The sequence below is a fragment of the Myodes glareolus genome, chromosome 20, assembly GCF_982192425.1.
Source record: "Myodes glareolus chromosome 20, mMyoGla1.1, whole genome shotgun sequence".
Lineage (NCBI taxonomy): Eukaryota > Metazoa > Chordata > Mammalia > Rodentia > Cricetidae > Myodes > Myodes glareolus.
The window spans coordinates 12,803,844-12,831,372 of record NC_142045.1 but is presented as its reverse complement, the minus strand read 5'-3'; the positions used below and the strand labels follow the sequence as shown (position 1 = coordinate 12,831,372).

General features: G+C 35.2%; 1 protein-coding gene across 4 annotated transcripts in view; it reads left to right on the top strand.

The window, feature by feature from the left end:
* The window catches only part of Fstl5 (follistatin like 5), a 501,743-nt gene that overhangs the window by 414,574 nt on the left and 59,640 nt on the right, over positions 1-27,529 (top strand). For 2 of the 4 annotated variants that reach the window (XM_085682502.2, XM_048424768.3), the window contains exons 11-12: positions 9,754-9,780; positions 14,533-14,651. In XM_085682502.2, the coding sequence (XP_085538628.2) occupies positions 9,754-9,780; positions 14,533-14,651 (146 nt within the window). The remainder of the gene's footprint in view (positions 1-9,753; positions 9,781-14,532; positions 14,652-27,529) is intronic. The other 2 variants (XM_085682503.2, XM_048424769.3) reach the window with 1 other exon arrangement.

Below are 27,529 nucleotides of genomic sequence, written 5' to 3'. Positions count from 1 at the left end.
AAAATGAGGTAATTTCCTTCTGGTAGTGTGAGTGTGAGAAATATTCGATTTTAGGAAAGTATGTACATACATATAAGGGCAAGTGTTTTTACATATTATCCATCAGTCTTGGGAATGTTTTATTTTTAGTCTGTGTGTTTTCAGGAGACTGCACTGAAAACTTTCACAGTAGACATCAACACTTTTTCTCAAAACTTCTCTCCTCACAGCTGATTGATTATAGTTACTCTGATGGCATCTCCTCTGCTAAGCATCTTTAACCCGCTTCCCTTCTAGTCTATCATCATAATGGCTGCTGCCACAGTGTCATGGCTGCCATTGCTGGTTCTGATCCCTCTCTGATTTTGAGAGTACATGGAGCCGCGGGCATTGTTCTTGTAGTAGTTCTCTTGTTAGCTATTGTTTCGCATCATAGAAGGCAAAGAGGTGCAGAGATGCAGCAAGGACTCCAGAAGAACAGGGAAGGGTCTTGCTTTGGCCCTTTTACAATGCTCACTTTCCAGTGAAACAATTAGACATATTGGTCTAACGTAGCAGTAGCATTAATATTTCAAGCGTTAAGACAAGAGATAATAATATAAGCCACGGCCTCTAAGTTGTTATCCAAATTTAAGGGACAAAAGTGTCCTCTTTTTATTCAATCTTAGATATCAACATTCCATGTGCTTAGAATGTCACCTCTAAAATCCATATGCAACTTTATTATTAATGTATGTAGATGAAGCTTCATCTGGCCTTGGCCACCTTGAGTTAAAATTCCCATGACTGACCTTGACTTGGACCGGTTTTTCCTGCTCAGTTTTTCACACAGGTTTATATAGGAAAATACAATATAGGGGTTTGTGGAGCTTACATTGGATGCTGTTCTCTCTGATCCCAGCTGGAAAATAAATATACTCTGGCTGAGTTGCAGCCAATGTGTTCCAGACATTCTATATACTAATGGCCCCAAAGTTAAAGGTCTACCCTCTTTGGTTCTAATGACAAAACTCAGAATTCATGCGTGTTTTTAAGACTTCTTCCACTGAGCTGCATTGCCAAACTTTCCCCCTATCTTCCGATTTTAATGTAGGCACTGGGGATCCAAACTCCAGTCCTTATATTTTCAGAACAAGGGCCTTATCCACCTCGTCATCTCCCCAGACCCTCTCTCTTCAGATTTTAGAGACAGGGAATATCGAATAGGTAAGGCTTGCCTTAGATGTCTCTAAAGTTCCCCTGCCTCTGCCTCCTCAGTCCCAAGATGCATCTGTGAACCATCTAAAAAAAATCTAGATAATTATATTTAAATAGTTCTATGTGTTATAAATGGGACCCACAGCTTTGTACATTTTAGTTATCCTCTGCTTCGGAGCCCATCCTTGACTATTGCAAAAATCATGTTGTTGCCTCTAGTTTCTTGATATTTAGGTCACAAGCCAAATAATTTGTCTTTAATGATGTGTTCTATGGACATGTTTTTTGTTTAAAAACATGTATGGACCTAAACATAAGTAAATGTGTTGTACTTACAGGTATCCACATACATATATACTCATGTATTGTGTATACTCTAAGGTCTGTTCTAAACACTTCTAAAATTTTGTCTTATTTGATGCCCATAAAGCCAATACTAACTCGTCACAATCTTACAATACATTTTCTTCAATATATCGTAGGATGAAGTTCATCAAGGTTACTTTAGAATCAGTGTTTTTATAAGACACTTTTTTCCCCATATGAGCACAGGGCACTCAGTGTGACATCGAATGTGTTTTAGTTATTATCTTGTGTCTGTTAATGATCCGGAAGCCATATTTCTAACCTTCTTTGGAGATTATCTTGTTCATATTTTGTTGACCTTGTACCCATACATCTGTCCTGTTTTCTAACTGTAATGTTAAGATAATTTTACTAAAGTATAAATTGTGTTTGCCAGAATGATTGATCATCACTATTTAATTTATTTGTTTTGAAATCACAAAACTTCCCCCAAGAATATCTAACAATCTGTATTTATCTTGATAAATGATTTTTAAGAATGCCCATTTCCTTTAAATAATAGATATATTTTAATATTTTCATACTGTTTATATATATTTATATTAAAATTATATTTTTATATCACTATGTTAATTATGCTGTTAAGGGTACATTAAATAGTATTGAGTTTGAAATACATGCTCAATAATAAATAGTGTTAGAAAGAATGGTCTTTTATATTGGCAGTGGTGGTACACTTGGGAGGCAGCGGAGGCAGATCTCTGAGTTCCTGAGTTTGAGGCCAGCCTGGTCTATAGAACAAGTTCCAGGGAGGCGGGGCTATGCAGAGAAGACCTGTCTGGAACCAGAATAAAAAAGAATTGTCTTCTTAAAATCCTATAGTCCCTGCAACAGTTTAAGAGAAACAAAGAGTTTTTATTTTTCCTAATTAGCAGATGTGCTAATTAGCATCCAACTGATCTTCTATTTCTTTGATAGTTTTATCTCTTTAATAGTAAGAAATAGAGATGGACATACGGTTGGACTACACTATACTTTTTGAATGTGTTCCACTTTTGAAATATTTTTATTAGTTAGAGCATCTTGAGTCTTTTTCTGTGATGTACATATCTTCATAGACAGGAACTATTAAATACCTGTTTACGTGCCAACTACTGGAGATATTTTATAATCATTTAACTTTACTTCTCTGCTTCTGTTGTGCATTTTCTAGATGTGGAGAACACAAGAGGAAGCCACTTGGCTTCTGGCACATGATGACGTGGTTTACAGTCACGCTAGAGGACTGCATTTCTCCCAGTTTATCTCTTCTCACCAATGCATATTTACTAATGTTAGCACTTATTACATGCAATTAAGCAATTTAGTTGAGTGATGAATTATGAAAGTTCATTCATATTTCTATACAGTAATTAAGTCAGAATTTCCATGTCTAGAGGAGTTTGGGTGCTAATAATCTGGATTGCTGGGTGTTAGCTGTAACATATTCTTGAATTTTTTTTCTTGTACAGGTAGGTCCAAGGTGACTTGCTGAACACTTGATTACCTAATGTCATCTATATTTCTATGCCCAAGTTTAGATTTTTTGTTTTTTCAAGACAGGGCTTATCTGTAGCTTTGGAGCCCGTACTGGAAGTAGTTCTTATAGACCACATGGGCCTTGAGTTCGCAGAGATCTGTCTGCCCCTTCCTCCCAAGTGATTTGGATTAAATGTGTGTGTCATTGCTGCCCAGCCAGGAAATAGAATTATTTTAAAGCCACTTTAGGGGCATTATGACCTATGCCTTAGAGTTTCAGAAAATTCATTCTAGAGTAAGCTCCTTACCAGGATAGAAGAACACTTGAATGGTCATGAGCAGAGGGACAGTGTCAGGGACCAGCCTCGATAAAAACACCTCTTGACAGATAGGGGTGTGGGTATCAGAAAAATAAGCGTACAAAGAAACGAGTAAAATAATAAAACAGAAAACATAGGATCATATTGGGAGGGAGTTCCAGTGAATACTGAAATCACCTGCATTTAATTTCCAATTGTTTAAAATACCACTGACCCCAAAAGGTAGAAGTAAGATAAAAAGAAAAAAAATGCATTAACATAGTAGAAGGGAATGAACAGACCAGTTGAAAGTTGCAGACTACATACTGTTGCTAGAGCAAAACAAGTCACGTTCACATCCTAGACAAAACATTCTGTAGGCAAAGAACTCCCTGGGTGGGATTCATTGTTATCTCCTTAAGGGAGTAGGGATTTAGATGGATTCTTAGATTTTGTTTGGAGGAGAAACAAGTCTACTTCTCTATTTTTGAAAATACTATATTTTCAAGATTATATATATATATATATATATATATATATATATATATATATATACCTTCTGACAATAACCTTGAGAGAGCAGAATTCTCTGATCTAAATCTAGATGGTACCTTTGTTTGAGGTAGAAACACAATAACCTTGAAGGAATAGAGGTAAGTTCCAACTCTCTGACCTTTGGATGAGGTGGAAATGGGCTCACATTTTGGGGCCTCCACAGGATGGTGAAGAATTCAGACTATTTGCCATCATCCAGCATCATGAGACCAGTATTATCAGTGAGCCTGTATAGAAACTAACTCCAAAGCTCATTTTAGTCTTCCAAGTGAGAATGAATCATGGTAGAATGTTGTGTAGGAGACTTCATGCCTGCTGACACCACATAATACCTTGATGGACTTCTGGCTTGGACCCACTCATCCACATTAAAGCCATATAATTTATTAAGTGGCTGCAGGTCAGGTCCTGCCCAGTCATACCAATGAAACACAGTGTATTTTTTCCAAACCAATAAGTTAGACATTTTTGGAAACAACCATGATATAGCCTCTGTATTTAGTGATGCTATTGATCACTTGGGCTTTACTACTTTTACAAAGCAACAGCTCTCTCCTCATTTGGAATTTAATCACATGCCCTTAATTGCCCATATGTAGCATGAAGGGCAGCTTCACTTTTTGGGGTTTCTGTCCTACCCGGTACCCCATAGCCGACAAGTCCCAAAGAAAATTACACAAAGTCTACATTAGGTTATAAATTGATTGGCCCATTAGCTCAGGCTTCTTGTTAACTCTTATAGCTTATATTAACGCATTATTCTGATCTATGTTAGCCATATGGCTTGGCACCTTTTTCAGCTGTCAGCTCACATGTTGCTTCTTTGGTGATCTGGGCAGGAATGGTGGCGGGAACTTCCTGCTTCCCAGAATTCTCCTGTTCTCACCACCCTGCCTCTACTTCCTGTCTGGTTGACACACCTATACTTCCTGCCTGGCCAATCAGCATTTATTTAAAACATTATTGACAGAATACAGACAATTTTCCCACACCACCCATAGTAGACTTTCTTTGCTTGCTTTATTATTTCTTATTTTAAAATTTTCATGAACTCTAAGCTAACATTATGCAGTGATCAGTAATGGACTTCTCTTCAATATCTGAAAACCTATATTGGATAGTCAGGGACTTAAACTCTGTCATGGATGCCACTCTTGAAGTGCATAGACTCTTCTTTTCCAGGGTTTAGTTATATTTCTCTGCTCCATCTGTTGTTCAAGCTTAAGGTGTTTGTATTTTTCCACTCTCCATTTCCTGGCATAGTTCTGTAATGCCTATTATAATACCCCCAACCCAATAATTGGATTATCTCAGTACATCACGTTAAACTTGGGGCCATCATTTCCTGGCTTCTTTATGATCATCTCCTTATAAAGACACTGGACACTGCAGCCTTGTCTGCTATTATAAAACACAGGATGAAACTCTAGAAACTGGGGAATTGCCTTCACTCAGGGTAAAAAGAGAATTAGTTTATTTGAAATGGGTCTTTGCATTAGGCATGTGGCAGGCAGTGAACTTGACAGAGTTAATATAGTTTCTAGCCTAAACATAGCATTTAAAAACAGCGCATGTTATTTCCCATATGTGCATTCAAATAAAGCTCTTGTCCTATATTGTTAACCATACAGATTTTTAGATACATTAAATTTTTATCTTAAGATTGTCTTATTGCATTTACTTGGTAATGTAAATGTGAAGTCATTTTCCTAAATCTGAAAGGAAAGCAGACAATAAGACATTTAGCTTAAATGTTATGTTCACAAAAATGCACTTTATCAAAAAACATGTCTCGCAGTGGTAAAAAAAATTGTAAGCTTTCAGAGAAGGAGAAAGGCAAGGAACAGACATGCTGAGCTGAAACCCAAATACATAGGCACAGACAAGGGAAACAGATGCTCTGCACTAGAGCACAATGCTATGTTGTTAACTGCCTTACTAATGCTGCCTTTAAAATACCCCAATTCTGCCAATTCACTTCCTCATAGAGCAGATGGATATGGGAGCCATCACTGTAAGGGGAATGATAGGCTCCTAATATATAAAGTAAGCAAATCGGTAATAGAATTAATAATAAAACATGAATACCAATATCTGGTTTCTGTATTATTGATCTACATTTCCAATAGAGTGTGTTTATTATCTTCTAAAACAATCTTATATTCAAGTTATTTTGTAACTAAATATTGAACTGTGAGGTCCATAATTTGAAAAGCTTAATGTCCAGTGGATTTTAGAACTGATAACTTTTATGTTATATTTCAGAACAATTTAAGTCATAATGTTATGTGAAAATTTTATTTAATCTAATCTCTTATTTATAGACAGGGTATCTATAGATAATATAATAAGACTATGTTATAATGAAACAAACAAATTGCTCACCAAAAATATGCTAGGTGAAGAATTCTGGTAGAAGATTCAGGGAGCTATAACACTGGGTGTGAGAGTTGGCATCCAAACAGGTTCATCTTGCTAGTTCATGCACGCTGAAGTGGTGGCTCTAATGCTCAGACCATCTGCTGCTCCGTCAATGCCCACATCAGGCAGAAGACAACCATGTCAAACTCCAGTTCTTAGGGTTTTGATGCCCCATTTTGGCCTTCAGATATATTAGCATTTTCATGGCACACACACACATACACACAGACACACACAGACACACACAAAAACATTTAAAATATTTTCACAAAGCTTTGAAGGACACATTTCCTGTGTTTGAATGTGTGTATCCATGCGTTATACACACATACATATGGCTAGATAAAGCCATGCTGAAACTTAAGTATCTGATAAATTTATAGATAAATAAATAAACAAACAAATAATGCCATGATTATAGAATTAATGCGGTGGGCGTGTGAGTATGACATTTGTTTATATGATTGGCAAACATGTTATCAGACCACTACTTTTCAAGTTTATTCATGTGCTTTAATTTATATTTAAGTATTCAATAAGTTTTGTTCATACTTATTTGTGCAAAGTGAAATAGCAAATCACCTACCTGAAGCAACTCAGTGAGGAATTCTACCAGCAGTTATTGATGCTGTTCAGAACATATAGGAAGTCCATTGGTAGAAAAAGTTCCCCAGAGAAGAGTATATCAATTGATTATGCAATACTAAAAGGCATCTCTGACTTGTCATACATGAGATAAAATTATGTAGATTGAGCAGGTTATATTTAGGAATATATTCATAAACATCTACACGCATGCAACAACAATTAATGGAAAAGAGAAGACATAAATCTGAAAGAGAGAAAGAACAAGTGTAAGAAAGGGCTTGAAAGGAGGAAACAGAAGGTAAAATTATGCAATTATAAACTAAAATCAAAATCAAAAGATGCTGAAGTTCCCCATAACACTTGGAGGAACTAACTAAATAAAACACAGATGCCCTAGCATACATTCATGCACCTTACATATGCAGTGCACATATCTTCATGACTAACAGATTTTTGTGTAGCTCAATCATTTTGACCGATCCTTTAATCTATGCAATAAATTTAGTTTGATAAATGGGAAAAAAATCAAATTACATTTTAAGTGATAGCAATCCATATCTGAAAATTACTAAAATGGACTATCTGAAAACCAGTTTAGATATGCTAATTTAAATGAATAAGCATGCTAAAATTTTTTATTTTTATTTTATATAGTCATGAATAGATCATAAACGTCATTTTTGACTTATGTACATTTCATAGAAATGTTGACAAAAAGCATTGGAAAGATATGACAGGGAGCGATCTTAATTATTTGGCTGGAGTAATTAGAGTCAAAGGCTTTTGTTTTTATACACATTGTAGTATCAGTCATAGCGTGTGGGTACTAAGAGGTTGGTCTGCCAGTGATCTGCACTTCCAATCCCTGCTTTGTACACTTTAAAATTATGTAATAATACCGGAATGATTACTATCTATATCATATTTTCATTCCCAGTCTTGAAAACAAGTAGACATTTAATAAACACAGTATTTTGTGTGCTCATATTTTGTATAACAGGAAATCACCAATATGTTATAGATTTCAGGCATGAACAATATCTTATAAAGTGTCTTTTAGTCTTTCAAGAAGAAGAAGATGAATTTGTCATAATTTATGTTATATCTTCCTACGCAACTACCCTGATTGACTAACTTTATATGTATTTATATTGAATGTTTGTGACTTAATATCACTCCCATTTCTTAGAGACTTTCTTACCTAAACAATGTGTCTTACACTTGTAATACCAGCATGCGAATATCCAAGGCAGGCAGGCAGGCAGACTACAGAGAATTTGTGGCTAGACTGGGCTACCTGATCAGTTTCAGGCCAATCAGGGCTACCCTGTGAGACAACGGTTCAATAAAACAAACAAGCAAAATAAAATGTGTAGTTTTGGCTCCACACATATATTGATTTGATTTGAGAAAACCTAGAAAATAGTTATATATGTAAGTAATTTCTGTCACTTAGTTTTTCTTTTAATTTATATTAGTATTTGGCAAAAATATAAAAACTGTTAACTTTGAATTTAAAAAAAAGAAAATGGCATTTCCATTACTTCTGTTCTAATATTTTAAATGTCTATTGGTTCAGTCTCATTTTAATATTTCATGAACCTATTCTTCACAAATATGTGGTGTGTCCTTAGATCAGCAAAATATTTTTATTTTATTGAGCTATACATTTTTCTCTGCTCCCTCCCTTCCTCTACTTTCACCTTCCACTCTCTCCCATGGTCTCCATACTGCCAGTATACTCAGGAGATCTTGTATTTTTCTACTTGTCATGTAGATTAGATCCATATACGTATCTCTTAGGGTCTTCATTGTCATCTAGGTTCTCTAAAATTGTGACTTATAGGCCTGTTTTATTTGCTTTATGTTTAAAAACCAGTTATAAGTGAGTACATATGATAATTGCCAGAACCTGAAAACAACCTAAATGGCTCTCGACCGAAGAAGGATAAGGAAAATGTGGTATATTTACACAATGGAGTAATACACAGCAGTAAAAAAATAAATGACATCTTGAAGTTTGAAGGCAAATGAATGCAGCTAGAAAACATATTGAGTGAGGTAACCCAGACCCAGAAAATATTTTTACATATATTATCATTGTGTCTTGTAGTGGTATTTCATTTGTATTTTAATAAATAATAAAGCTTCCTTGAGGATCAGAAAAGTAAAACAGCCACATTGACTAGCCTTACAGACCAGGAAGCAATGACACACACCTGTAAACCCAGCAGCCACACTAGTTTGCTATAGAAACCAGGCAGTAGTGGTGCACACCCTTAACCCCAGAACTAGAGAGGTTTATAAAATGGGAGGAGATTGCTCTCAGGCTCAGTCTCACTCTGAGATTCCTGGAGGCAGAATCACCATTTTAGACTGAGGTCAATCTAAGAGCCAGTGACTGACTCTTTTGCTTTTCTGACCTTCAGATAGAACCCCAATTTGTCTCTGAGTTTTTATTAATCGTGCTACAATGTCTGGTTTGAAACAATGAACGAACATAGTACATAAAAATTGCAGGTTATATTCAGGATCCCTTATTTTCTAGAGTCCTGCTTCATTGCAGGTAGTTCACATTGTGGGGAAACATTGTATATTGTAAAAACAGGGAAAATTACAACTTTTTTATTGGTGACATCTCAATTAAGGATATCAAAGTATTCTTAGTATGTTACAAAGTCTTTGTTCCAAAAACTAGGCTGTTTCAAAAACGTGCAGCCGCTCAAGCCGACACCACTTACTGAGTTACAGAAGTCTTTCAAGTACACCTCCCCATGCATAGACACTTTCTTTTCTAGATTTTGGTCTCCACAGTGGTTATTTATTTTACTGATCAACTAACTTTTCCTAACTTGTTTTTCTCTTCTCTTTCTTTTTTGGCATGCTGCAGTAGCCAACATATTATGGAGAGAAGAAGGTACTAAATTAAATGATATTTCATATTGTTGTGACTTTTTGTCTTGACTTTTACTGTATTTGCGAACTATCATTTATTTCAATATTTGGCTTATTTTCACTGTGACTCAAAATTTAATTTGATTATACTACAATTTTCTATTATATACCTGGCGTTATTAAAATATTTATCACCTAAATAGGTCAACCAAATAGATTAGTGGATAAAGTAACTTGAAACCAAACCTAAAGACCTGATTTAATCCCGGGACACATAGGGTAAAAGGAGAGAACCAACTTCTACAGATTGTCTTCTTGCCTCCTTTGGCATGCTGTGACACACACACACACACACACACACACACACACACACACACATACACACACACACACAACTAAAGAATATAAAATATAGGTACTCTTATTTAAATACAGGTCACTTTGATTCATTAATAATAAAATCTCTCTTTATAATATCTTTAAATTGTTTTAAATGTTTAAAAGCAGGTCAAAACAGTAAAAGCAATTAAAATTACCATGCTTTCCATGGTAACCTTGGTTAAGTCAGTATAAGAATAATTATACAACTATCTTATGAAATGGTTATATTTTGTATAAAACGAGTTACTAAAATGAAGCATAAATCAAACAGTTTCATTACAGAACACAGGCCTGCCACTTTGTATTAATCTTCATATTTATTCCTAAAATAAGTACTCAGAGGGGCTGCTCTTGGCTTTTAAAACAGTAGTCAGCATTGAATAAATGTTATATAAGACAACTCAGGAACACAATTTTGGCTGTCTTCTTCACTAGTCAAAATGTCTTCTCACTTCTGCTACCAGCGAGGGGGCATTTTGGCTTTCTCTCTTAGGCTCTGCGAACCTTCTTCATGATCTTCTTTTCTAACTTTTATTGGCCACATCCCTCTTCTATTCAGCTTGAATATTTCACCTTCAATTGCACAAAGCTCAGTTAGACTAAAACCTTCACTGACTTGACTTTGAGTGTTTCTTTATACCACATTTCTTCTTGAGAACAAATAAGTATTTCTCTGAGCACTGAAATACTTGTTTCAATCCATCATTGTGATGGAAAGCGCACCTCCTTCTGCACAGAAGATCAGTGACCACAGACTTGGTTCTAGCAGGAATAATTAAATGGACTAGTTTATCCCTTAGCTCTCACAGCAAATCATACATGCCGAGCACTTGCTCTCCAAATCTGTGCTATAGGAATCATCATAGAGTGCATGAAAAAGTCCATATATTCTAACTTTTATAAATGTTAGCATTTTTAATTTATAATATTTGATGCACAATGACCATGTGATATTAATATCATAATTATCCACCAAATGGCTCATCTCAGGTAGCCATTAAAATGGGACTCTAGTGTAAATCATTCTGATTGGTGCACTCATAGTGAAGTAATCCACACTCCTGTACTACTAGTGTCTGTAAAAGATTGGACACCATCACTTCCAGAAGTCTTTACAGCAAAAATGAAACAATATGCAAGACATCTTTTTTGTTATTCTTGGGATTGAACCCAGGCCTTTGTATATAGCAGGTGCCACTTTAGTAAACATAATAAAATCTTTATTTTTAAGTATTACTATAATTGTTCTCAGTGTCCAAAGACAGATTTAGCAGCAAAATCATGATACAAATAATGGCAACATTTAAAAACAGAAAAGAAAATATTCTACTCAAGAGAGAAAAACTCATATTAATTTTTAACTTAAAGGAGATTTTATTTGTAACATGTAAATGTATACTGAAAATCTTGCATATGTGTATGCATAAATATATTATGCAAATATATTTATAATCACTGGAAAATGGAAGTATAGTGTTAATTAAGGAAATATTTCATAACTATTTAAACTCAAAGATACAATTGTGATTAACAAATCATTATAGGATTTTAAATTGTTACGTTGTTATTGACTGTGTTATATATACTAAGGTCATTTGACAGTTTAATCCAGAAAAAGGATCACTACAAGATCCTTTCCTGTTAGCTTAAATATGTACCCAATATCCAGAAATGGCTCAAATCATATTGGAATAAAATTCATCACGTATATACTATTCATAATTAACATCAGAGATAACAGGGTTCAAATTCACTCTATCACTGTTATGCCTCCATGGATTAAATATGAGTACACACTGCAATCATATGTCCTTAACTGCATTAGTATTGAATTAAATGTTCAGTACAGATTAGAAATAATGTGTGTGCCTTCTATACATGGTATATAAAGAAAACAGAATCCAAAGAATCTGAGATAATCATGAACTGATTTCCAGACTAACAGCTAGATTAACAATTGATTTGGGAATGACATAATGCAGGTGTTTGTCTCCATCAACACATGAGAAATGAAAGAGGAAAAAAAGACTGTTAGAACTCGCAAGGCAGAAGCTTTCACTGAACCCCAGGATGTTTGCAATGTACTGTAACATTGAATATGCATTATCATGCAGTATAATTGAAAACTGTAGAACTAATTATTCTTTATTCTGAGAACCATGACCACTCTGCCTTGATGGCAATATGTATTGTTTACAAATATTATTCCTAATATGCATGCACATTATTAGCACTTGGAAAAACACTGAGTATGTAGAAGTTAACTTCTTTGAGTTAACTATGAAGGCAGGGATACCTTTGCTTTGGAGCAAATACTTAGCATGAAAAATTCCCTAGCTTCAGCCTAAGTAGTCAAAATAAGTAAAGGTGTTCTTGAGGTATAAAGAACACATCATTTTTTGAAATATTACATTTTCTAAAGTGATTAGCAGGCACAGGATGGTTTTATTTTTCAAATATCTTTATAATGGGCTTAATAGCAGGCACTAGTTTAGATATCTGCTTATGAATTGAATATTGAAGATGCAGATGATATCACACCTGGTAGCCTTCAAGAAAATCGTACTTCTTTGTGGAAGAGTGATCTAGAGAATGTGAATGACATTTTACTACAGTAAGATTATGAACAGAAAGCTCTTGGGGCAATCTGAAAAGACAAAGGATGAGAAACGTTCTAATAGTAAGTCAAATTAAAATTTTCGTGGGATCATGAATTCCTTGGAAAGAATATATAAAATTGGTTATTGTAGAGAAGACAGAAGTTTAGCACAGACTGAGCAACCAAAGTAGGATCGAGGGAAAATGAACAAAATGATGAACTGAGCTTTCAAGTGCAGTGTGTGTCCTCTCCATGAGAGATAACATCACTGAATCTCAACATTTACTGCTTCTTAAAATCTTATTGTGTGCCAATCCTTTTTTTAATTCTGTATCCCTAGATATCATTTGATTCTCACAATAGCTGTATGGTACAGTTCTTACCCTTAAATCCAATATGGGTAGTGATTACACAGTTATAATTCTGTGCCCAAATGTGAGTGTTTTCAGGGTGATTTTATAAACACCAAGGAATTATTTTTCTACTGTAGAAAATTTAAACAGAGTAAACCCCAGGTAGTAAATTATTTATATTTTACCTGTGGCTGGTATCCTATGATACATTTTATGATTTATAAAATTATTGGTGTGAATTCATATTTTATAGGTAAGAAACAGAGTTTCAGGCTTAAATGTGTGATTTGGATAAATTAGGTATTTCCAAGTAAACTTCAACTCAGAAATTGGACCAATTCAGTAACTCAGAATGGGATCCTATTGAGTATGTAGTTTGAAAAATATGGTTAAATAAACCTTAATGAAAGTATAAAAATGGTTGAGGGATGGGAATAGTTCGAGAAAATTAGCAGATATTCTAGATGGCAACTAGTTGCCAGTTTCACATGTACTCTGACTCATGATGGTAGCTCAGGAGCAGCTTGGGGTAGAAGGATATTCCTTCAAAACTGAGAGGAGCATTGTAGAAAGCATGAAATATTCCAGAGGTTTCTACATGGTTCAGATACCGCAGTGTGACTTGTGTATGTTTGATTGTAAGTTACAACATCAATATACAGGAACTGAAATATTAAATTGATAGTTATTAGTGTATAGCATATATTAGTATTTAGTCTTGACTAGTACAAACCAGAAGTAGCAATCTTTTTAAGCCTTATAGATATAATCTTTTTTAAGGCTTATATATAAAATTTATATTCTGTTATGCACAGGTATACTCATAGCTTAAAGCTGACAACCAATGATTTTTTCTTATGAAACTTCTTGCAACAAATATGACTTGCATGTAAGTCTTGTCATTTCTGCTACTGTTTAGGAATATCTTCTCTTAATGTGGTATTCTCTGGAAGTATAGTTACCATATCATTGCTGAAATAATCTCAGTCATTTTAACACATATGAGTTATTACATAATGTAAGTTCATGTGCTATAAGATGAAGTGTAAAAACCATAAAGTCCAAATTAATCTTTGAATATATTTTCCTCCCATCAATGAAGAGAGAGAGATACTTTTAAATATGTCTAAAATTTATGACTTTATATTTAGTAGCATCCCATTTATAAGGTTAAATATGACTTAAGTTCTATAAATAAGTATTTGTATAAATAAAGAAATTTATTTTGTTCCCCATGGGTGTGGAGCCTGAGAGTAGAACTAGAAGTCTGGCAGGAAGGCCAGGAAAACGCCTGTGTATGTCTCATGCACGGAGGTAGTGTGTTTTATCAACATCAGGCAACCTCTTCAATGCAGCAGTGCCAGGAAGATAATGGGTGCTCAGTTATGTTGAAAGGTTTCTGATGATTCTATTTGACTTTGAAATGTGTTTTATTCTTAAGGTCTGGGCATTGGGAACATGTTCTATGTGTTTTACGAAGATGGAATCAAGGTCATCCAGCCCACGGAATGTGAGTTTCAGAGACACATCAAGCCCAGCGAAAAGCTCCTTGGATTTCAGGCAAGTCTCCGAAGCGTTCCTTTGCTGTCTTCAAAGAACTTCTATAAATAAAATTATAGTTTGGAAAGACAATATAGCATATAGTCATGTAAAATTTGTGAGGAAAGGAAATTCTAAGATTGTGATCTTATTGTACAATTTTAAATTTGTGTTATAAGTAATTTGATAGAGATAAATTTTCAACAATGAACACAACATTCAATAATTTTCTCAGGCTACTTAATTAGAACACCTCCAGCCTTTTCAAGTATCTTTTTTTTTAAGAAAGTAAAAGAAAATAGGATAATTTTTAGGATGTATGTATTTTGGATATTCAACATTAAACTTATTTTACCTATCTTCTCCCACACAAATTCAGACTTATACTAAACACTCAAAATGTGATTATTTAAAATCTAACAATCGTACTTTCACATAAAATTCACTCCTTATTCTCATATTTAAAGTTGACAAGACCATGGCATGTGACTAAAGAAGACATTTAAGATTGTGATTGAGAACTGGATTTTCTATCTTCATCCAGCCCATCAGAGGCCAGTAGTGCTACTGTATTTTGATTTATGAGGACAGCAATTCACAGCTGAATGCAATGCCCACAGATGAAAAGCAAGCATATACAGTCATAAAATGAGGAACACATGATGTTGTGTTGAATTAAATAATTATTCACTACATGAAGTGTTTTTCTATGTTTAAAGATAGAAAATATTGTTTTTCCATTGTGTGTGCATATTGTGATATTCCACAACTTCAAGTTTCTAATTGTTAAGTAAGTTCATAGGAATAGAGTAAAGAATTAGGTAACATGACAATATTTCATTAGGGAAATTGTCTTCTTGTCTGTCTCCATATTTCCTTCTCTCTCAGTATCTCCCTGTCTTCCTCTCCCCTTCCCTCCTTCCCTACCCTTCTCTCTCCCTCCCCTCTTTCTCTTCCATACCTTCCCTTTCTCCCATCCCTTTCTTTCCTCCATCTCTGTTCATCTATACATAAATTTGTTGGTTTTTCATCAACCCAGTTCCTCCTCTTATTCCCTCCACCTTTTCTCCCCACCTCCCATTTACTCCTCAGAGAGGATAAGGCACATTACTTTGGGGAAGGTCTAAGGCCCTCCATACTATATCTAGGCTGAGCAAGGTATCCATCCAAAGAGATTAGGTTTCTAAAAAGTCAGTACAAGCAGTAGAGATAAATTCTGATATCACTCCCTGTAGCCCCGCAATCTACCTCAGCCATACAACTGTCACCCACATTCAGAGGGACTAGTTTGGACCTGTCCAGCTGTAGTTGGTGAGCTCCCATTAGCTCAGGTATACTGTTTCAGAGGGTGTCCCCATCATGGTCTTGACCTCTTTGCTCATATTCTTATTCTTCCCACTCTTCAACTGGACTTTGGGAGCTCAGTCCAGTGCTCCGATGCAGGCCTCTGCCTCCATTTCTATCAGAGATGAGAGCAGGGAAAAAGATATTTTGATTGAGGAGCCATTATGAGGCTAGCAAGAAACCCGGAAATAGAGAATTTCCCAGGAATCCACAAACATGACTACTCCAGCAATAGAGGAGAAGGTGCCCGAACTGACCTTGCCCTGTAGTCAGAGTGATGTGTATCTTGAATGTCAATGTAGAACCTTCTTCAATATTATATTATTGAGATAGAATTTTGTCTGTGTTTGGACACTTGAGTTTTGAGACATGCTCACCATACTAGATGAGGTCAGTCACCTATGTAATCACCTTCTCCTTATCTATGTTGGGATTTGGCCCAGCATTTGAACCTCAAAGTATGGTCAGGGGAATGTAGTTGGTCACTACTGTTTGTTCTTCCTTTAGTGTATGATGAGGTGTGCATCCATGACAAGCTCAAAAACTGCTATACATAAACGCAAAGAGTAATAGTGAAACAATTTAACAAAATTCCATTGCCTTAAACCATTGTGAGTCACTCGGTCTTGTCTAACTTTAAAAAAGGGTGCATCTTATTTCTTCCCTACTTTAACATTAATCCCTGCTTTATAATTTCACTACAACAGTGTTTTTCTTTTGTTGTTTGTCAAAAACATTTCCAAGAATAATTTATCACTGAGGTTTTAGGGGATAAATTTAATCTCTAGTGCCTATTAATTTGTGATGATAAGATCTGAGGCACTGTTTCAATGTGCAAAGACATCCTTTCTTTGTAGTCGAGAAATTAAATCTGTCTTATCTGATTTTAGAGGATAACTCTCTTGGATATAAACAGTAGGGGAGAAATCTTTTGGAATCGTTTTTTTCCTCATGAATAAAGAATAAACATTGATAAGATATTTTTCAAAGTCATTTTCGGCGCTAAGATAGTAACAGTTCAGTTCCCGACACAGGAAGTGGCTCAGTAAAGGGTAGATAAGGACTGATACACTTCGCACCTTCCATCAAATTCTTCAAAGGGCACTGTTTGCTCGCTCTAAATAAAAATTCAATTTTGGTGCAACGTCAGCTTGCGTTAGGTTTCAGACTTTGGGAGAGCTCAGGTGAGGATGCGCTCAGTGAGCTGTGTTATTCCTTCATCTCTTGGGTTGAATTTCGTCCTTTGTTTTGTATCTCCGGTAGGCAGGACCCTTGCTTTATTTATGCTAGCTCTGCACAGGATCTCATCTTGTCAGGGAGGGTATGATCGTCCAGTAAATATATTTCTCTTTTGGACTTACCGATTCATACTCAAATTGAAATAGGTTTGGGGAAATCGTTGACACTCTTTCAGACTACCAACTGTTCATTCATTCGGATTTCAAGGACTGCCAATCTCATCTACCACCCACGAGATGTTTAAAGGTTTTTAATTCAATCACCTTCAGTGCTTACAGATGTAAGTTTCTTTGGATCTAGCTGCTCGTCTTACAAAAACCAGGGCATTACTATGACTACTGGCCCAGTTTTGAGAAAATGGCCCATGCTTAACTATTCTAGAGCATGGACCAAAGGTTCTATATCTTTCTGCGTTAACTGTCTATTTTTAAGTGTTCTGAGAAGCAAAACTCAACTTGCAGTCTTTTTTTTAGCTCCCCTCACACAAATCTCTAAGATTCCTGTACTTTAACCCATGGCTCCCTCATTTGAAGATTATTTTTCCCTGGGAAATTAGTATTAAAAATTTACTAGAATACAGAGAGTACGTAGTAATAGATCCTTAGTGCGATACCAGTATGGGGCAAGATTGACACAAATCAACGAGCAGGAGCAGCCCATGTTTCTCCACAGGAGGAACCAACTCACCAACTCTCCTAGTGATAATTCCAATTTCCCTTTTGTCCTGTTTCTAACTCAATTACTACTTTTCAATATTAGGTACCCCAATACTTGTTTAAACAACAACCCTCTAATGTGGTGTGGACACTTTACCTCCAGGAATCACCAGTGGGCACTCTTCTACATCCACACTGCAATGCACTCTGGAAAACACATTCAGGACATTGCTGTGCACAGTGCTGTCTCTGTGGGGCGTTGCTCAAGCAGGGCTTAATTTGCAGAACTGTGGAGTGATAAATTTTTATACTTTTGTTCTTTTATATGTACAGTGACATCAGGCAAAATGCAAAGAACTGTCTACAGAGAGAAATAGAAACGCCTTCTAAATAGTCCTTCAGAGATTACTCTCTCTGTTTCAAAAGAAATACATTTATGCAGCTGTTTTTTGAAGTGTTAGTTGTATAGAGATCTTCTGATGTTTCTCAACATTCATGCTGTTACCACACTCTTGCTATATGTTTCTGGTGCACATGTATTTGTAAGCCCCCACTAGGGTGACTTTAAGGGTTTAAAGCATGTAGCAGTGTCCTGATGAAGGTCTGCAGCTCTCTTGTGTATTAGGCTCAGCAAGGTTCTAGAAGACAATATATTAAGGCTTCTTCTAGGAGCTGTTGTTAAAAACAGTCAGTATTATCAACTTATAAATATATATAATTTTATTTTAAGAAGGTACACAAATCATAAAATAATATGTATTTCTCAGAACAATATGGTGTTTTAATATATGTAGTCAGAGCAAAATTTTTATATCAAATTAGATATACATGTTTTCACATATTTTTGTGGTATATGACTGTGAGCAGAATAATTAGTGTGTTCAAAGTTAACTTGAATTTTTCACTATATTTTTTTAAAAGGATAGAGTTGTTACATGATTGAAAATATTAATACAGACATTATTAAGCATAAAAACACATGAAATAAAAAGCAGTACAATTCTCTCTCTCTATATATATATATATTAAATTACAAATTTTATGGAGTTTATTTATTCATATAATAAAAATACAGTATTTATTGTTAATAAATAAAAGTTTATTGTTGTTTATTTTTAAGAAATAATACTTTGTTCCACCATGTCTCCTCATGTCCAGTTTTCAATTTATATATTAAATTAAATTTTTTTCCCTCGGCACATGTCTTTTGAAATACCACTATTAAATATTTTACATCAGTATGTTTTTGATAACTGATCATTTTAGTTAAACAGTCATTATTTCACTTTAAAGTATACTGAAATTTCTATCAGGTTACAAACATCTGAATTTTTCAGGAATGGAAAGATAAATCATCAAATTAACAGTTTTAGTCTTATTAAATGTTTTAATTTGTAGATATTCCAAAACTTTCAATATTGAGCATTAAATTTTTATATACATAATAATTATCCAATAGAATTTCTTCACTGAAATTAAGATACAGTCACCTAATAAGTGCCAGTGGCGGAGGTCTAAAATTCACTGATCTTACCTAAAATAGTCATTGACTCATTGCCCAGAAGAAATCAGTTTCTGACTGTTGATTCATTTATTTTAAAGTTTTTGTTGATCATGTTTAAGCAGTTACCATGTAATTTTCAAAATGTTATTGATGCACTTATTTTTTCCAGAACATGCTAAAGTATAGCATAGTTGTACCATTAGCTACACTGTTCATTTACTTTTAAAGATTAGAAGGCAAAATTTTACAATAGATACTATTCTCATATGTAAATACACATGTAAAAAGCAGGGTGCTATAAAACAATACATACACACAAATTTCTGTTTCAGTTTTACTTGTCAGAAATAGCAACTTCTGAATTATTGTGAATGCTAAATTTATAGTGGATAAGTCAAAAAGGTGACTACAAGACTTTCCAGATAGGACATCTAGGAACTTTCAGATGAAACTAAAACTTGTTTTCTTATATATAAATTTATTTTAAGAAGGTACATAAAACATAAAATGATGTGTATTTCTCAGCACAATATGGTGTTTTAATATATGTAGTCATAGCAATATGTTTATATCAGATTAGATATACATGTTTTCACATATTTTTTTGTGCTAAAATAACAGTTAAAAATTCTTTTCGGGTTTTAAAATCACCTATATTCACTGTGCTTTTCAACAGCACCCCAGAATGTCTTGCTACTATTTCATTTCCCCTGGGTACCTGCTGATGAACCGTTTATCTCTTCTCTACTCAAGCTCCCTTTCCTTTTGCCCCTCTCATTCTATCTCCACTGCTAAATATCAGATTTTACTTTTCTATGTCAGAGAAATCTGTGGCACATTGTCTTTCTGACTCACTTTGGACTCTCTCACTAAACATAACAACATGAAGTTATGTCTATTTCCTAATAAACAAGAGGTTCTCAAGATTTTTAGAGCTGTGTAGTATTCTGTTGTGTGTTGTACCCCATGCCCTTATCCATTCATTGTGTTCTAGGGTAAACTTCTCAAAAACTGAGCTCTTTGCATATCTTAAGTGAACTGGATTTAATTGTTAATCCATAGATGTTTACTGAGAACCCTCATTGTGTCCAGTTTTGAGGTGATTATGTCTTGAAGAGAAAAGAGGAGGATATACATGAGCTATAAATCACTCGGCTGTGCGAGTGTGGCAGTTGCTCTTAGAGGAAGATGAGTAAAGCATGTTGAAGAGAATAATCCCGCTGAATGCCCTCTGAATGAGATATCAGTCCCAAGATCAGGAAAGTACACTATCATGAAGTTATAAGAGTTAGTAGCAGGAAACAATGGCCTGGGGCCATACAAAAAATGTTCTGTTTTGAGTCTCATCTCACCACTGCACAGAAAATGGGATGAAGGTAATGGCATCACAGGCAACACAGCTCAGTGGCTGGAAACATGGCTTGGTGTCCACAGACACTACCTGCCCCTGCTCATCTCTAAATGCCATGCTCATAAACTCAAGGCTTTCTGTTTAAACCTTATTTTAAGATGAAAAATGTGGTCTTTATGATAAGAGGAAAATTATAAGACAGTGCTCAAAAATCTTTATATCTGTAGCCCCCTTTTCATTGTAGTTAATTCCTTATAATATTTGATACACTTATGAACTGAAATAATTTTACAAATTTAATGTTTCAAAGATAATTTAAAGTGTGGTTTATGCAACATATCTTATTTCATATTTTCTCTAATGGATAAAATGAATATACTTGCATATAATTTTTATATTATCTTTTTACAATAAATATACTCTCAGAGACCAGCTTTGCCAAGGATACCACTTACCAAAGTAGGAGCATGGGAATTAGAAAATAAGTTAAGATAACAAAGATGTGAGTGAAAAATAACAAACAGAATCATAGGATAGCATCAGGAGGAAGTTCCAGTGAAAATGGAAATCACCTTCATTTAATTTCCATTTTTTTTAAATACCCTGACCTCAATAGGTAGGAGTAAGATAAAAAACTGCATTCACAGGATACAAGGAATGAAGGATTATGGGCTATATTCTTAGTTAAATATTCTGTTGCCAGAGTAAGACAAGTAAAGCTCACACCCTGAATCAAAACATTCTGTAGGCAACCACTCCCTGGGTGGAATCCATAGTTATCTCCCTAAGGGAGTGGGAACCTAGTTGGATTCTTAGACTTTTCTCTGAGGTAGAAGCAGATCTACTTCTTAATACCTGAAACACCAGTTTTGGATATTAGCCACACCTGTTGACAATGACCTTGAGAACAAACTCTGCTCTGTTATTTGAACTGCTGACAATGACCTTGAAGGAACAGAAGTAAGTTTCAACTCTCTGACCTTTAGTCAAGATAGAATGCACCCATACCTGTGGGCTCTGTCCATATACACAGCAAAATTTGCTACTGCATTTTCTGCATGCAGGAGGCTGAGGTAGGATGACTGTTGGAATTTCAGAGCTAAACCTGATCTACATTATATGAGTCCAAGATAACCAAGGGCTACATTGTAAGATTCCAGCTTTGTCTTCAAAAACAATATAATCAAGCAATAAGTATTAAGAAAAATGTAAAATTATTTTTAATCTTTCCCTACCCTTCACATGTGTAAAGCTCTGGGTTCCATCACTGATGCTAGGGAAAAAAAAAGGTTAATCAGATGCATTGTTCCTCATTAGCATTTTTATGTGGCACAGATTTCTGTGTAAACTACAGTCAGGTTTTAAAATAGAAATGTGTATAATTATGTCTGCAGATAGATTTATAATCTAGTGGAGATAATTCTATTATGACAGGATATATTTTTTTTTCAGACAGTAGCAGACTCAAAGAATGAAGCAGCCTGTCTTCCACATCAGGCGCTTCTAGCTAGACAATATGTGAGCGTGGGTGAAACCCATCCAGATGATGGGCACCATCTGCCTCTGACACTGTGCGCTGCGGGATCAAAGTGGGGTGCTTGAGTGGTATTACATGGGCTAACTAATGGAGATGAGTCAACAGATCGACAAGGAACTCAATCCACACTTCCATCTCACTGACGATGCGTAGATATACATAGTCTACACATCAAGGAGAATCTTTTTTTCACAACTAAATCAGCAAAAAGAGAAACCTATAGAAAGCATGTGACTCAATGCCATCCTGACAAAGAAGAGCTTAGAGGGGAAGGAGGCCTCAGCTCACACTCCATGTTAACTATTTTTCTGAAAAGTCTGTTGCCCCTTTTCTTTTATGAATTCATAATGATGAGACATAATTTACTTCAAATGAGATGCAGCATTCAGGGTGAATTAAATCCAAATCAAAGTCATTTTAAATGTTTGGAATGACTAGATTTTTCCTTCTAAACTATTTCACATTTAAGCTACTGTCAATTTTTAAACAATGCTACAGCACTGTTGGATCAGGGAAGTGAATAGCCCAAGATAGACTTGAGGCGAAGGGAGCACAGCAGTTCAGATCTTGTCTGTGTTCAGAATGGTAGACTGCCAAATATCCAAGGGGCCACCTTTCAAAGTCAGAAAAATCATACTGTGTGGTATATAATTAGGGAATCAATGTTTTATTGATCTCTTTAGTCCTAAGACTGTATTGAAAGTTAGTTGGAGTGTTTCTGCAAACACAAATAAAACTAGGGTCCGCACTGTGTTTGAAGTTTGTGTTCTCTCTTTGCAGAATTATTAAGGCAAACAATATATCTGAAAGGAATATCAGTATTTCAAATTGACGGGCTGCTTTTCCTGGGCACTGTGATTATAATCAACCTTCTACTATTTTAAGAATAGGACAGTAGGATGTGTGTATGTTATGATGTAACAGATTTTCACTATTATTTTTTCTTTGCTTGCCACTTTGCTAAGTGCACTTCATAAAACAAATTTATTACTACTTTGTAATTAAAAAAACCTTCATTATGTTAAGAAGCAAAATTAAACAGAGTCTTTTAATTCCAATTGTTCACACTAGTTCTTAAGTTGTTTGAAAGTGAAGCTCCAGGTTCTACCTAATTCACAGTTATTGACAATTACCATAATTACTATATCTCAGTGGAGTTTTTGGTATTTGTTTTCATTTCAACACATTCTGCCAACTACTCTCTTCTGCTTGTATGTGTAACTTGAAGTCTTTCGTCTGAGAGTTAGGTTGATCTCTCTCACTCCTTCAAATGTCTGTGGACACAATATTTCTGTCCCTGGGATTCTCAGCCATATGAGCTCCTGCCTAACCCAAAATTTCAATTTCTTGCAACATCTAGGAGAACTGGAATGACATCTAATTTGCACTTACATATAATGTCTCCAGTTTTCTCATTTTATTTTATTGGTATTTGATATCCAACTATATTATTTATTATATAAGCTATCCAAATAGATTTAAATTTTTGATAAACATTTTGCATTTAGATACAATTGAGTCATTCGACACCTTTGATTTTCATCCATGAATTGAAAAAAGTTGATATGAATTGAATTCAGTCTTATCAAAATCTGGATGAGTAAATGAGAAATGTCCCAGTAAGCTTAATCAGAATAGTCAATGACAGAGAGAAATCTGTATTTGTAACACGGAAAATCACTCAGAAAGTCTTGACTGCATGCAGCCAACCCTGTGCAAACAATGGTGGGAAATGAAAACAAATGTATGTAACTTCATGAAGTGCAGTCCCCAGAGAAAATTCTACCTGAAAAAAACAGAGGTGAATTATACTGATTACTTGAACAATACAAACATGATTTTATTTAATCCTCACAATGACTCTGTCTGATGGAAAACATTATTATATGCATTTCGCTAAAAAGGTAATCACGGCTTATGAAAAGTATTTCACAAGTAATATAAGGGTATTGCTATGTGTTCCACCTGGGCGTCATTAGCCTCCAGGCTGATTGTTCGCCTTTCCCTTTCCAGCTTGGCTTCTACCTGCACGCTGCCCTCTGCCAAACTTTAACACTGACAGTAAATTACACAAATGTATTCTTATTAGGTTGAACGTAAGAATTTTTTTCTAGTGTCATCTTTGTGCTTTTGATATTCTAAAATCAAAATCATACAATAAGATAGTATTCTAGTGTAGCACCAGTTAAGGGAAAAACAATCCCTAAATTGTATGTCTAAAACTATTCTGGCTTACACTGACATTAATGAAATTTCTAACAGAATGTGACAAATTCATTGCTTTCCATTTTGGGGGTGGGTGGGATAGTGCTTGGGTTGTAAGCACTGATTTCAATTAGAGGATGGATGAAATTACTCTTATCTCAGTTCCTTTTATTGTTTTAGAAAACCAGTGTGGTATTCTCAGAGACTTAGTTATATTTCAGTGATGGAGCTCTTGCCTAATGTAGGCAAATCCTTGGGTTTTCATCCACAGCAAAGAGGAAAAACAAAACGTCTTTGGTTCTAAGTTTTTTAATAGTTTATTTTAAATGCAAATTGTAATCATTGTGCTAAGCAGAATTGGAAAAAAATTACAACTGTAGTAATTATAAATTATTCAGGCAGATTATATACATTTGTACACAGAGTTTTATATACAAATATATCTAAAGGACTGTAAGAGATTCCATTATAAAGCAGAACTAAATATTCTGATACAATTTTTAAAATGATGATTATTTTACCACATTTACTTATGAGAAATTGAAAAAAAAATCACCCAACAAAAAAGTTTGTAACCTATCACACGATTTTCCAAGTATAAATGGAGTATTGTATTTACATCAGTGGAATCAAATTTTGATCACATTGGTTATATATACGTTTTGTGAATCGAACACACATTTTTTAAAGTAGGAAATTGTGTCGCAGGAGCCCAGTCTAACTTTCCTTGTTTGCTTTTGGTTAGTAAGTTGTTTGGCCAAATGAAATCCTCCAGATAATCCAATAATGTGCACTGAAGCCTGCGCTAGTCAAGACTGCAGGAGGCTCTAAACAGCTGTCTTAAACTCTAGGTTATTTTTAGCTCAGTAACTGATAGGGCTCTCAGAGACAGCAGTGCAGAGACCACATTATGGTTTTCTGCTGTAGAATTGGAGTTCCAAGACAGTGACTGAAAAGATGGTACAAGGAAGGATCATCCTTGATCCATTTATTATCTACCATGAGTAAGGTAACACATATTTATGCCCCAAATTCTGTGCTTCATTATCATATTTAGTAAATGTGTCAAAGGCTAATCTTCTTATTTGGGTCCAACAGGATATGGCTTTGTCAAACTGTTGGGCACAAATATAAACTCGGAGGAAGTCTAGGCAAGAAAATCCTTGAGACACATTGTGATAGAAGGTCCACGTGCAGAAAATGGGACTATAGCAACCAAATATTCATTGAAAAGACACTGATTAAGAAAATGGGTGGTGTGGTTTTAAGAGCTGAGGAAAATTATTGTTTCTATTTGATTTTTAATAAAATCTACTGAGAGTAAGAAAACTTATTGAAGATAACAAATTGGGTTATATGTTTTGTGGATGTCTGCATAATTAATGTTTGTATATAGAGAGGTTTATCTAGTTTTAAACACTGGGTTTGGTTAACTGCTGGCTTGAGGGATACATCAGTCCAGTTGTCTGCTGTTTATTATTTGAAAGCTCTTTGCAATAAAATGATTTTAGTAAGGTTATTGGGATCAGCAAATACAATCAGTTTATACGACATATGTGCTAAGAAGGAGTAGTTAGTGCATAATGGAACACAGTGTCCCATGTCTTTATTCTGTGATGTGCAGAGCCTGCAGCGCTAAGAAACAGGGACCACAGTGACCCATAAATTGTCAGCAGTGAGAAGAACAGGTTTCCCAATTCTCCTTCTCCTTCTTGCCCGCGGAGGGATTTCTCGGAGCTAGGGAAGCTGCTTGATGGAAAAGCACAAAAAGGAGATAAGACAAAGCTGCTCAATCCAGTCTCTGTTCGCCAGCTACTGACAAGCAGCAAGAGCCCTGTGCAGCGGCTTGCAAGCCTTCAACCTAAGTGCTTATGTGTACCTGCTAATTAGGATGTCAGACCCTGGCCCCTTCATTCCAACAGTTTTTCATTTATTCCCTGTCTGCAGTATACTCTGGGATGAACCCATGTTTCTGCTTAATGCAGCGTTCAAGATCATTTGTGTACATTATAGGACATCTCATGTACCACTAATGGCGGTGGGTCATAATCCTAACGCCATCTTCCTCACTCACAGCTGTGTATATTGAATTAAACAGTGTTTATCTGGACCATTCAGACCACCAGTTAACCCCTCCTTATAGCTGAGAGAATCTGGCGTGGCTTTTAATTAGTCTCAGCACACTTGATTCTCTTTCTGTCGGTCTTCATATATTACAGCTCAAACTTCCCTAATTCTTTTTGTCAGGCTATTTTAATGCAAACTCTTCCTACATATGTGTGTGTGTGTGTGTGTGTGTGTGTGTTTAGAAATAACATTAATTCTCAATTTTTTTTCTGTTCCTTTGCACCTAATACTCTATGGAACTGGTATCTTAATTTTCGTTCCTTCCTTTCTTCCTTTCTTCCTTCCTTCCTTCCTTCCTTCCTTCCTTCCTTCCTTCCTTCCCTCCTTTCTTTCTTTCCTTTTATTTTTTTGAGTTTCCCTAACATAAACCAACCTTATTTTCTCTTTTAATTTACTTGCCTATCTATGACCACATAGGCAAATAATTCACCTTTTCTTGGTTTGAGTTTTGATTCAAGTATTCACCACATTATTCTTTTTTATGTTCAATGTTTGTTCTGTGCTATTATACTTCACAGTTTTTCTGAAGAGAGTTAAATGCAAGGAGGTCTGAAAAATAATAACCACAAATTTCAGTCTGGCATCATCTGATCGTAGTTGTCCTCAGGATGAATGAACGTGTAGCATAGAGGAAATGGATCAAGGAAATCAGATTTGAGCTCTGGCTTTCCACAATTAGCCAAAAATAAAGTCACCAGGATCAAAGAGAATTTAACTAAGAATTAACCTCATAACTAGAGTAGGGTTTGTGTGAAGTCAGATAGCAGCAAAATTTTCTTCATAGACAAGAGTTTTAGGCTCTGCAGCCCAAGTACTCATGGTCATTGTATCAGAAAGGTAGCCAATTTTTCTCTTAAATAAATGGGTCCTTGTGACTTTATCTCGGGGACACTCTATTTACAGAAAACGGAATCCTATGCATGCTTTACACATTAT